The sequence below is a fragment of the Engraulis encrasicolus genome, chromosome 11 (genome assembly GCF_034702125.1).
Source record: "Engraulis encrasicolus isolate BLACKSEA-1 chromosome 11, IST_EnEncr_1.0, whole genome shotgun sequence".
NCBI classification, from domain to species: Eukaryota; Metazoa; Chordata; class Actinopteri; order Clupeiformes; family Engraulidae; genus Engraulis; species Engraulis encrasicolus.
The window spans coordinates 26399113-26411612 of NC_085867.1; the positions used below are offsets into that span (position 1 = coordinate 26399113).

General features: G+C 47.0%; 2 protein-coding genes across 3 annotated transcripts in view; one reads left to right on the forward strand and one right to left on the reverse strand.

Moving 5' to 3' along the window:
• prune2 (prune homolog 2 with BCH domain) overlaps positions 1-2882 on the forward strand; it is a 27840-nt gene extending 24958 nt beyond the window's left edge. Inside the window, exons 10-12 of the mRNA XM_063211276.1 lie at positions 1095-1133; positions 1652-1702; positions 2556-2882. Coding sequence (XP_063067346.1) covers positions 1095-1133; positions 1652-1702; positions 2556-2586 — 121 coding nt within the window. The 3' untranslated portion in view covers positions 2587-2882. The remainder of the gene's footprint in view (positions 1-1094; positions 1134-1651; positions 1703-2555) is intronic.
• Positions 2883-5809: 2927 nt separating this feature from the next.
• Positions 5810-12500, reverse strand: part of pcsk5a (proprotein convertase subtilisin/kexin type 5a) — a 51668-nt gene continuing 44977 nt past the window's right edge. The window contains exons 32-38 of one of the 2 annotated variants that reach the window (XM_063210309.1): positions 12259-12492; positions 10927-11104; positions 9397-9614; positions 8405-8505; positions 7801-8020; positions 6648-7197; positions 5810-6412 (exon numbers count right to left, since the gene is read on the reverse strand). In XM_063210309.1, the coding sequence (XP_063066379.1) occupies positions 6355-6412; positions 6648-7197; positions 7801-8020; positions 8405-8505; positions 9397-9614; positions 10927-11104; positions 12259-12492 (1559 nt within the window). In that variant the 3' untranslated portion in view covers positions 5810-6354. Of the gene's footprint in view, positions 6413-6647; positions 7198-7800; positions 8024-8404; positions 8506-9396; positions 9615-10926; positions 11105-12258; positions 12493-12500 lie in introns of both variants that reach the window. The other variant, XM_063210308.1, reaches the window with a different exon arrangement.

Here is a 12500-nt window from a genome sequence, read left to right on the forward strand (position 1 = left end):
AATACATTTTCATTGATTGACTGCCTGCCAAATAGTGCCTTAGTGCCTCAGGTAAGACAACAGCAACCATCATCTGTTTCAAACAAGTGGGCGGTGTCTACCTCTTGACAGTAACAGATTGCCACTTTTTTGATATGTCTAATGGTAGCAGATGCCTGTGCTGTCCAAGAAACCCCAGACCTTTACCACCCAGTCTGTTTTACTGAGTCTTCTTAACATCAAAGAACTATGCAGTACACAGAACGAAGTAGGATGAGGTTCATGGTAATTTTACAGCCTTCTGTGAAAAAAAATAAAACAAACGCTGAGATCCAAGGGTGTCAGTCAGATGTGCGAACTTGCTGGTGGATACCATGGTAACGGCGCCCAAATCTGACTTGGGATCGGGAAGTGCTAACACCAGGAAACACTTTCTTTTCTCTCTGAATAATAATTGGTCTGCTTGTTTTATTCTGGGAGCCATTATTTCCTGTTGAACGCTCTCTCTCTCTGGGTTCCTATTGGCAGGAAACAGGTTGCATGGCAGGTTTGGTTGAGGACTGAGAACTGATCTGGGGTGTGTTTCTCGAAAGGGTAATTGTCAGCAGTTAGCAACTTGGGTAGTTGTCAATGGGAAATTGCATTGCAAACAACAAAGTTAGCAACTTTGGTTTCGAGAAATGCGCCCCTGTTTTGGTGTGCATGTGGTCATGGCTTTACTTTCTTTCATCTCTCCCCCTCTCTTCTCCTTTCTTCATGTCTCCCTCACCGTCTTCCCTCCACCATCCCTCTCTCTTTTTTGTCTTTCTCTCCTTCGCTCCCTCTCGTCCTCTCTCGCTCCCTCTCCATCCTCCATTCTCCATCTCTCCCTTCTTCACGTCTTCCACGCCATTCTCCCTCCCTCCATCTTCTTTTCTGTCTTTCTTGCCTTCTCTCCCTCTTTTCTCTCCCCCCAAAACTTCCCTCCTCCCTCTCTCTCTCTTTCACCTTCTGTCTTCTGTTCTTCCCCCTTGCAATCCTCCCTCCTCACTATCCCTTTGTTCCTTTTCTCTTCCTCCTTGGCGTTCCTTCTCCCTATCTCTTTCTTCCACACCTCACCACGCTCCGTCGTTAAGACTTGACGAGGAGCTAAAGGAAGCAGCCAACAACTCAGCGTAAGTATCTTCAATCTTAAAGGTCTGCATGATCTATCACTATCTACATATGGTGGCTGTTCTCCACAATCTAGTGCATGATGATGATGATGATGATGATGATGATGATGATCAGAGGTGTCAAAAGTACAAGTAAAAGTAAATTCATGGTGTAATTACAACACATACACCATTGTATTACATAGCTGTTACACCAGTTAATCAATTGTACCTAATGAGGTTGATAGACTGTGTTGTTACTGAAAAACACTAAAAAGCCCAACAAGAACCTTACACAAATTTGATCCAACCAGCGCAGAGTTCGCTGACTGTAAGGCAAGTACACAGGTCTACTAGTTTCTCAGAGTTATCTGTGTTGGAATGATTTTTTTAATGTTTATTTTTTACATTTGACACCTCTGCTGATGATGATGATCTTGCCTTTCCCTGTCTGTCGTATTTGCACGCTAATCAAGTATACTGCACCCTCACTGATCTAGGGTTTCCCCTCTTCACTTCACCTCACCTCTCTCTCTTAGACTCAATGCCTTCCTCTCAGGAGCTGAGGCAGCCCCATCCACAGAACCCGAGTAAGATTTCACACCATAAAAATATTACCCACCGTCCACACCACAGCCAGATCACAATCACACACCCTAGACGTCATCGTGCTGTCCACACCACAGGCAGAGCAAACACTCCACACCCTCCTCACATCACTCACCAAAGCACAGTGTCAAAATCCCGAATCACACCCTTTGCTTGCCTGGTGGGAGCCAGGATCACAAGCTTCTTTTTTAAAACACATGCTCTTGATTAAAACTCACAACACAAGACCCATTAACCACCTGAATTGCATGTAAGATTCTGTCAATCTCCTTATGTGTCATTCTCACACATGAATTGAAGAAGTAGTAGAGGACAGCACTCTCAGATTTGCTCTTATTTGTTAGTCTACGAACATCTCCGGCTGAGTGCTGTTATTCATTGTAGTGCAATGGAAGAGTTTCATTGCAAAACTCATATCCATTTGGTAGAATTTGGGGAAATTGACATTTTGTATTGGGCATTCCATTGCATTTCAGTCATTTCCAATAATAAAATGCAAAAGTGAAAAATGGTGGATACACCGTTTTGCAATGAAACTCTTCATATTACTTCTTCAGGTCATCTATGCTTTATGTAGGAACCAGCATCCAGTTAAGAAATTGTTAAGAAAAATGAATAGGTGGCAGTAAGAGCGTGTCTTTGCCTATTTTCACGCTCACACCTACCCCTTGCACTAGCAGGTGTCACATGTCACAAGCACTGCACTGCACTAATAGACTCCCCATTAACCGAACATAATAATAAGTAACTGTACTGTGTGACCATGATTAAAAGGATTGGAAAGGCTGCCATGTACTCAACCTTAATAATTATTTTTTGTGTGTTTATGCGCAGAAGTGAGGTGTCCAGTATGGGAAGTTCTTAAGGACGGGGGGCCCAAGACCTGAGGCTGAGGCCGGCTCTGACGCGCACTCACACATACACACACACACACACACACACACACACACACACACACACACACACACACACACACACACACACACACACACACACACACACACACACACACACACACACACACTGCCTTGCCTCGCCTCATCACGTCGCATGGAGTACCACGGCCTGGAGGCCTGGAGGGATGTTCAGGTGTCTAGCCCCAGATGGTTGCTCATTGGAGTGGATGCAATAATCACATTATATTATGCACACACACACACACACACATCGCATGGATATACTGTACGGTACACACGTGCACTTGTAAATACACACACACACACACACACACACACACACACACACACACACACACACACACACACACACACACACACACATACAATAAATTATCTTCGCTGGCGCATCATCCACACCGGCTGAGCCTCAACAGACTTCCACTTCCTTAGCATGTAGCATCGGAGGCTAACAACCTTGCGTCCAACGGCTCACATCGCTCCAATGTCCAACGGCACTTACAGTACAACACTCCTGCAGCTACACCCAATATCACAGACACTTTGGACATATCTAGGCCACTTGTTCATGCCGAATATCACACCAGACAGGCCCATTTTGGTCCATCGTTACAGTTTTAATGGGTCGTTTTACTCTTCTCTGGATAGGTTTGTTATTGTTATGGTTCTATCAAAACGTTGCATGAGAATTAATCAAAAGCAATAATTTTACTGTAGCATAAATGCCCACACAGGCCTTTCTTTTAAATGGTCATATAATTTCCCCCTTTAATGCCATTTCAGATGCACTACATAGCAAAAACGTTGTCGCCCATTACTTCGATCTAGAATCTACATGTTATAGCCTATGTCTGGCCAAAGTAGTAATTAGTGGGAACAATATTTGTCATAACGAAGATTACTGGACCTACTCACAAACAGGATCAAAATACTTTGGTAAGCTGTGACGTACGAAGCTCACTGTTGTAAACGGTGGCTTGCAGGTCAAGGGTGCATTTCTCGAAACCATAGTTGTCACTATGTTAGCTACTTTGTTGTTTGCAGTGTAATTTCCTGTTGACAACTACCCAAGTTGTTAACTAGCTAACAACTACGCTTTTGAGAAATGCACCCCTGGTCAGCAGATGGTTGACCCCAGGATGACCTTGCGGCAGCTGCCAGTGTAGCCAATCGCCCGTGATGGACAACCTGGATGCAGAATCTAGAATCCATTGCCACATATTCCAAATTACCTGGATTTACCAGTTCAATCCGGCAATTTGGAACATCTGGCACTGGATTGTAACTCCTGCATGCAGGTTGCCCATCACTGCCAAGCTAATCAAAATCAATGGGGTGGTCGGCAAATATTAGATGCTGACTGACCCGAGTATAGCCTGATGAAGTTCCACCTTACTCCACACATACATCTGGGAAGGCTGGGGTGCATTTCTCAAAAGTGTAGTCGTTAGCAGTTAGCAACTTGGGTAGAAGCCAATGGGAAATTGCATTGCAACTAACAAAGTAGCTAACTTAGTTAGCAACTATGGTTTCGAGAAATGCACCCTGTAAATGCACACTGCATTGGAGACAAATGTCAGGAGGCAAGGCCTTGGATCAGGGGGTCGTTTCTCGACAGTGCCTTTGCTAACGACTTTAGCCATTTTGTTCGTTCTTAAGACCAACGTTGTAACCAAGGTCTTGAGTTGGTCTTAAGTTGTTCTTAAGTTCTTCTTAAGTTATTCTTAAGTTGGTCTTGCGTCTAAAGACCAACTGAAGACCAACTTAAGACCAACTCAAGACCAACTCAAGAGCAACTTACGACCAACTCAAGACCGACTTAAGACGGTTAGCAAAGGCAAGAATCGAGAAACGGACTCCTGGTTGGATAAGTGATCAGTAGAACGCCATGTGGAGCATTGTGGAACTTCACTCATCTGGCGAGAGTCAGGTTAGAATCCTGATATCCCAGTTCAGAACATGACGACAGACCTTGCGTCACATGGCCACAAGCAACAAATAGTAGGAAGGAAAGGAGTTAGTAGTTTGACTTGCACCCCATGACTCACATAACTGGAAGGCAGCTTTTGTAATATCTACTTCAACCAATATCCATTGACTTCAACCGTCTGGATCACAGGCACCGTTGAGACACTCACCAAGCCACTAAGTACCGTAGTTGTCATAAGAACCATTCAGACACATTTTAGTATCACTTACCTGTATGTTCAGCAGGAGGATTTGGTCCCAGTGTTAGTGTATGGTGATGACAGAAGATGCAATGTCCACCTAGGGTGCAAGTCATTTCTCCAAAATTAAATCCGTCCTTCTGTCCCGTGTCCTCCTTGTCTACTTGGGTGAAGTCAGTTTTATATTGGACATTTACCTAACCTTTAAAACAGAAATACGGTAGGATACATACTGTAGGTAAACCTCATGTGCCACAAGGCTGGATTTCTTTTCCAGATATACAATGTTTGTAGTTTGAACGGTTAATAAATAGCCAATATAAAACTGACTTAAGCAATGAAAAGTTGTCAATGACAGAGGGCAGAGGAAAGGACGCACGTTTGGAGAATTGACTTGCACCCCTATACTCAGCGAGAGAGCATGCTTTTGCTGAGGTCTCAGTCTGATTGTTCCTTGAATGCAGTTCCCTTTGCCATAGTGTGTGTACATGACTGTGTGTGGATCACTATCTTGTCTCTCTCATGGTCCTGTTGCAAAACTGAACATGACTTCTAAAGGGTGGAGGGTGGGAATGGGGCAACAATTGCTATGAAGCACAATCTTCACTTCTGTTGAGTGTGTTTGTTTGGATGTGTGTGTGTGTGTGTGTGTGTGTGTGTGTGTGTGTGGGTGTGGGTGTGTGCGCGTGTGTGTTTTGTCTGTGCACTTGAGTGTTTTCAGTGGAGTAATGTGTGTGGATGCTACTGCATGATCCCTTGTAGACATTTGTCAGATACCTGATCCTTTAGTCTAAAAGAGAAATGAAGAGCAAGTACGAGTACTTTGGATCCAGTGGCCTTCTCCAGCTGTTTGTGTGTACAGTATACAGGCGTGTTGTAAAATAACAGAAAGGTATATGAATAATTAAAAAACTGTTCTAATCTAAATCCTTGAGTCTGGATTGGTGATTTTGTGTCCTGTGATTTTTTTTTACAATTCCTTCATCAGAAACACTCTGAGCAATGAAATTCATTTTTTTTATTACAATAAACAAACAAACAAAAAGTTTATTATGCTCTCACAAAAAAAACTCATTTTTTTGACTGCAAACAAAAGCAACAGTAATTCCGCCACATCAGATTAGATCAGACCACATGAAAAAGGTTCAAAGCTTTTCAGAAGAGCCGTCAGATCAGGGTGTAGTGTACAGAACAGTACAGGGGTGCATTTCTTGAAAATTTAGTAATTAGCCAGTTAGCAACTTGGGTAGTTGCCAATGGGAAATTGCATTGAAAACAACAAAGTAGCTAATGAAGCCAGCAACTATGGTTTCGAGAAATCCACCCCAGCGCAGGCAGGAGGTACATGTATGCTCACACAGAAGTAAACCAAGTAAACCAATCACAAAGCCAAGGCTAAAACTTTTTTTTATCTTGCAGTCCACGTTGGGTGGACTATCGTGTTAAATAGGGCCATGCACGAGCACGGGTCGAGACTGCATTGTTGGGTTTGGAAAGATGGATGATTGGATAAACACACATAACAGACGGAGATCGTCCCATAATGCATCACACCAGCTCGGGTTTGGTCGCTTGCTCCGCCTGGTTGTCTGCAAAGGGATCCGTCCTGCAACCAGAATTTACACACACACACACACACACACACACACACACACACGTTATTGCATGAGGCTATCATCAAGTGTGATCATAGTAAAAGCAATAGACTAGTAGAGCATACCGTATATCGTTAACCAGTGGCTCTCGACCTGTTCTGCCCAAACGCCGCTCTGACCTCATACACCTGTCAGCCAGCCCTAAGTGCTGCTAGGAAGTGCTGCTTGTTGTTAGGCAGCGTGTACCTGAATGAGTAGGTCTCGTCGTCGTACTCCAGCTCGTCCTCGTTATCGTCCCCCAGCTGCCCGTAGCGGAACTTCCTGTACACCGTGCCGTCCTGCCCCATGTACACAATGTCCTCATCTTCATCCTCGTCATCGTCGGCCACCGCGCGCCCCTTCGAGCGGTCGCTCAGGTCCACCAGCTGCTCTTCACGGAACCGTCCGATGTTGGAGCTGCCCTCGAACCCTCCTCGGCCTCCGCCTCCCCCTCCTCCTCCGTACGACTCGGACGAGAAGGACGTAGCCCCTCCGCCCCCGCCGCCGTAGCGGCTGCTGTTAGACAGCTTCTCGTAGCCGCGGGGCGCGGGTCCGTGGTCGGGCTTGCTGTGGCTCTTGGCGAGCGAGCGGCGGATCATGATGGCCACGCCCACCAGGCCGAGGAGGAGGAGGATGCAGGTGGTGACGAAGAGCGCCAGGTTGCCGCGCTCCAAGAGGTCGTCGTCATCGTCGTCGTCACCGCCGCCCGACTCCGGCTCGTTACGGAAGGCGAAGTTGGTGCTCAGGATGCACTCACCTGCAGACACACGCACGCACGCACGCACGCACACAGTGAGGATAAGAATGATGGTGGTGATGAGATATGGTCAGAAAAACTGACCATTTCCATGTCAGACAACCATTCCATTTAATACTACAGTGGACAACTAATAAGCCTGCAGCAGAAATTGCAAACTCAGCCATCTGTATACAACTAATGCACTAATGGCTCTGCAAGAAAAGTTAGGCCCCAGAAATCCTCCATGTCTAGCACCGTTTATGGACAGCCCCGCAAGTTACTAAGCAACTGGCACTGGCACTGTTCTGGTCAGTGTCCAGACTGCAGTACTTTGGTCCTACACTGCAAACGGTCCTACAAATCCATTACAATACACTACAGAAGAGTCGCTTGGGGTTCTAGTGCAGGGTCTGGGTTAGAGCCATGTTAAAAGATATGTCGGATACTTTGCTGATGCAGGATGCCTTGTTAGAACACTATTCACTATATCCTACAGTAGCGGCCCAAGGAGTTCGGGTTAGGGTTAAGTTGATAGACTGTAGGATAATTGTGAGATGTCTTGGCAGAAGACCGGCCTCATACAGATTGTGTGTGTGTGTCACCACCCAGATTAGTGCCTACCTTTGGTCTCGGTGCAGTTGCAGCACTCCTGCTGCGTGGCGGCCCCTGTGTGGGTGTCGGCGCCCCCTGCTGTGTGTTGCTGGGTACAGCAGGGCAGGCAGCGGCCCTCCAGCGTCAGGATGGACTGGCCCGACGCGCACAGCGTGCAGTTGTGGGGGCCCGGCCCCCGGCACTCCAGGCACGAGTCATGGCACCGCTCACACCCGCTACTCGCATGGGGCTGCTGGAAATATAGAGAGACGGACACGCACGCACAGAGACACGCACAGACACACAGACACACACACACACACACACACACACACACACACACACACACAGAGACACACACACACACACACACACGCACGCACAGACACACAGACACACACACACACACACACACACACACACACACGTAGGGAGAGGTAGGATTACCATCATTTTAAGTGCAGATAAATATAACACAAATAATCATCAAAGAAACAGTATTTGTATGGCACGATTCATACAAAACCTAGCTCAACAGTTTTGGAAAGAAAACACAATTTAACATTTTTTCCTAAAATAATTTATTGATCTTTATTAAACGACACAAGACCGCATGTGTGTTTTTTTCACTTACCTCTACGACCGGATATTCTCCCATGATGCACTGCGATACGCATGCCCCCTCTATGATGGAGTAGCCCATGTGGCACGACTCGCACGACTGGGCTCCTTTACCTGTGATCAGACATACAGTAAATAAGAAATACATGGAACAAAATGTCTGTGGTAAGTGGTGCATTTTGAGAAGACAGGTGGTACTTCTGCACCTTCGGGAGAGAATATTCTATTTCTAGAGGTTGTGTTGTTATTTAGTCGGTCTGTACTGTATAGTCCATCTGTGCATCTGAATCAGACAGTCATCTGTCAAGGTATGCCTATGAAAGACCTGCCTATAGGTCTTGTGGTGGGGCGTGAATGTACTGTATTGCATATGTGATCCGCACATGCAGGCAATGAGGGGGTGACCATTTGTAGCAGGAGTGAAATACTGTATCAGCAGTGACCTCCTATAACAGGAGTGACCTACTGTATCAGCAGTGACCTAATGTAATCTAACAGGTCCTGCAGGAGGGGTGATAGAGCTTGCAGGTCTTGTGGTGGGGACTGTATAGTCAGTGTATGTATACTGTATTGCAGGGCTATTCAAATGGCGGCCCTAGGGCCAGGTACGGCCCTTGGACAGCAAGGCTCTGGCCCCCCACGAGATCAGAACAAAATTGAAACTTTTAGAGATAAAAGTACGGGTTCCGTATTGAGTCGAAACTGGCGAGTTTGATGGGAGGAGTTCGAAAACCTGGCCCTCGGTGACATTTAATTGAATAGCCCTGCTGTATTGCATATGATACACACATGCGGGACAGCAGGGGTGACCTACTGTAACTGCTTCAGCAGGACGGGTGGCAGGGATCGCACATCCTGTAATGGGGACTGTTGTGTAACAGTATACGGTATTCCGTATGTTACACAAATGCAGGCCAGGAGTGACGTATGGTTACAGGAGTGACGTATGGTTACAGGAGTGACGTACGGTTACAGGAGTGACGTACTGTAACAGGAGTGACCTACTGTAGCAGGTTTTGCAGGAGGGGTGGCAGGGCTCGCAGGTCTTGTGGTGGGTGTCCTCGTAGTGGCCCTGGGGACAGGTGTGCAGACACTGGCCCTGCCTCCGCAGGTACAGCTGGCCCTCCCGGCAGCTCAGGCAGCTGGTCGGCCCCGCCCCCAAACACTCCTCGCAGCTGGAGTCGCACGGCTCGCACGAGCGCGTGGACATGTCACCATAGCGACTGAGGAGGGGAGGGGGAGGGAGGAAAGGTGGCATGTGTATGCAGAACGTTAAAGACACTCTTTTTTGACTTGCCACAACATTACGTGTGCGTCTTACTTTGCATTGCTGAAGTGCATATATTTTAAACAATGTCTGTCTTGTATAGCAGTGCACAGTTCACCAACAGGAGTGTGCTCAGAAATTGCTACGTTGTTAGAACCAAACAATAGGAAGGTGTTGTCTTGCAGTGCACATGCATTGGTATTCAGAATAAGCATTTCATGTTCTGCACAATTGACAATGAATGGTTATAGCTATTTCTGACTGCTTTTGTCAAATTGTTTTCTATCCCTTTCTTATTATCTGTGTGTGTGTGTGTGTGTGTGTGTGTGTGTGTGTGTGTGTGTGTGTGTGTGTGTGTGTGTGTGTGTCTGCAAGGAGAAGGGAAATCCAGAAGGGAGATCCAGTCTCTGTGTGTCCGTCTGCCTGCCTGTCTATATGTCTCTATCTGTGTGTCTGCCTGTCTGTCTGTGTGTCTGTCTGCCTGCCTGTCTGTCTATATGTCTCTATCTGTCTGTGTGTCTGCCTGCCTGCCTGTCTATATGTCTCTATCTGTCTGTCTGCGCATCTCCATCGGTCTGTCTTTGTGTCTCTGTCTGTGCAAGTATTGCAAGTCAACTTAAGCATTGTAAGTCAATTGGAGTTGCAGGTCTCCACATACTCCTTGACGTCACCTTACCTGCGAGGCACTCGTGGCTATGAGTGTGTACGCATGTGTGTGTGTGTCACATATCGTATATATCGTATATATCGTATGTGCCTGTCAGTGGTCACCTGGACTGCAGGTCTCCACGCACTCCTTGGTGTCACCTTACCTGCCAGGCACTCGTGGCTATGAGTGTGTACGCATGTGTGTGTGAGTGTGTCATTCATCATATGTTGTATATAGGCCTGTAAAGGTGCAATGTATTGTATTTGTACTGAACCGAGCAGACCTGTCCCGAACCGAACAGTGCTGTACCGAAAGGTAGAGTGACAAGTTACTCTGTTTACATTATGCTGCCACTAGATGTAGTGGCTCATGCAGAACGCTGAGAGAGAATGCAAGAAAAAAACGGTGTAAAGGCTTGTTCTTTGTGAGACCTTCAGAAAAGTGCAATAACTTACACTGATGAAATCTCCGACCCAAAGTAGCAGTTTGAATGTATTTTCCTTTTATATATACTGTACCGAACCGTGACCCCAAAACCGAGGCACGTATCGAACCGTGATTTCTGCATACCGTTACACCCCTAGTTGTATATATATCGTATATGCCCGTCATGAGTCACCTGGAGTGGCAGGTCTCCACGCACTCCTTTCCGTCCCTGAAGAGCTCTGGCTTACAGGCCAGGCACTCGTGGCTGTGGCGCCCCCCGCAGGACAGGCAGGAGGGGTGGCACTCCTCACAGCTGTGCAGCGCCTGGTCACGGAAGAAGCCCACCGGACACGCGTCCACACAGCTGCCATCTGGATACAACACAATCACACAATACGCATGAACGGCCATCCGGATACTTTGCTCGTAAATGTGCGTTACGCCCCTTTATGGGGGAAATCAAACCGAATGTCTCATTAACTTACATGCTACATCGACTAGCCTTAATGAACACACTCCATGCTTCAGCCATGGCTGTTTGGCGATATTATTTGAACACCCGGCAACACAACACGTTTTCGGCATTTTGAGCGTGAACAACGCTAGTCTACAGGTCCTTGTCTTTGTTTTATTCTTTCCCAACACCACAAATTGACTTGCATAGGCTTTCCCCCCAATGTTTTCCCCCATAAAAGGGCGTAACGCACATGAAACACATCACGCTGTTCATGAGTATTGAGAGTAGAGGAGAGATACTTCATTCTGCAGGGCAAAAGTGCAAAAATGAGGGCTGTGAACAAACTAGAGCTACGGCTAGAGAGCAATGATGTACAGCAGGAGCCACTGATGTTGTAGCATGTTTTACGCATTTGACCATGATTGGTCGTTGCAGGATCTTCTCTAGGCTGAAACACCTTACCGCAAGAGCGACACAAGCGATAAAAGCGAAAAGTATGACCATTACAGGCAGAATGCAAGCATTCCGACATTTCAATTGGCTGTGGCGGCTGTCGCCGAAGCACAGCATAGCTCATTTGCCAAATATATAATGGCATGAATAGACAACGGAAGTAATTGACTTTGTATTGAGTCGCTGGCGACAGAAGAGACAAAAGTGAATATTATGTAAATGCACTATGTTGCAGTTCAGCGACAGCCATCACAGCCAATTAGAATGTCGGAATGCTTGCATCCTGCTCGGGCACACTCTGTTGCTTCTATTGCTCTTGCTACACAGTCCAACGATTCTCTGGCGCTTCATCTTGCCGCCGCTGCCAGTGTTCGCCTGGTTAGAATCTCTGGTAGAGATGATGAGTTTATATTCAATATTTTTGCAGGTGAGAAAGACATACAGCGATTGATTGCTTTACATTATATATTGAAAGGGAAAAAGCCCCAAAAAAGCTGCCCGAAGCTAGCCTGGCTCTCGCGCAGACCCTTCGTGCTTCGTGCATCTTCGTTACACTTTGTGAGCTCCATCTGCGTGAGAACCAGGTTAGCCCGAAGCTGCTTAACTGGTACTAACTTAGCAGGAAGTGGTTGCCGCTGCAGGCTAGGCAGTGGTTCCTGTCCGGACCGCTGCACTGCTGGCAGTGCTTGTGGCACTGGTGGCATTCCCCGTCCTGGTCGGCGTAGTGGTGCGGGGGGCAGGTGGTGAGGGTGGCACAGCGCCCGTGCCCGTCCAGACGCAGGCCATCGGCACAGCTGGTGCAGGCGGTGGCGTGCGGGCCGGAGCAGTGTAAGCACGATGGGTCACAGTCTGAATCA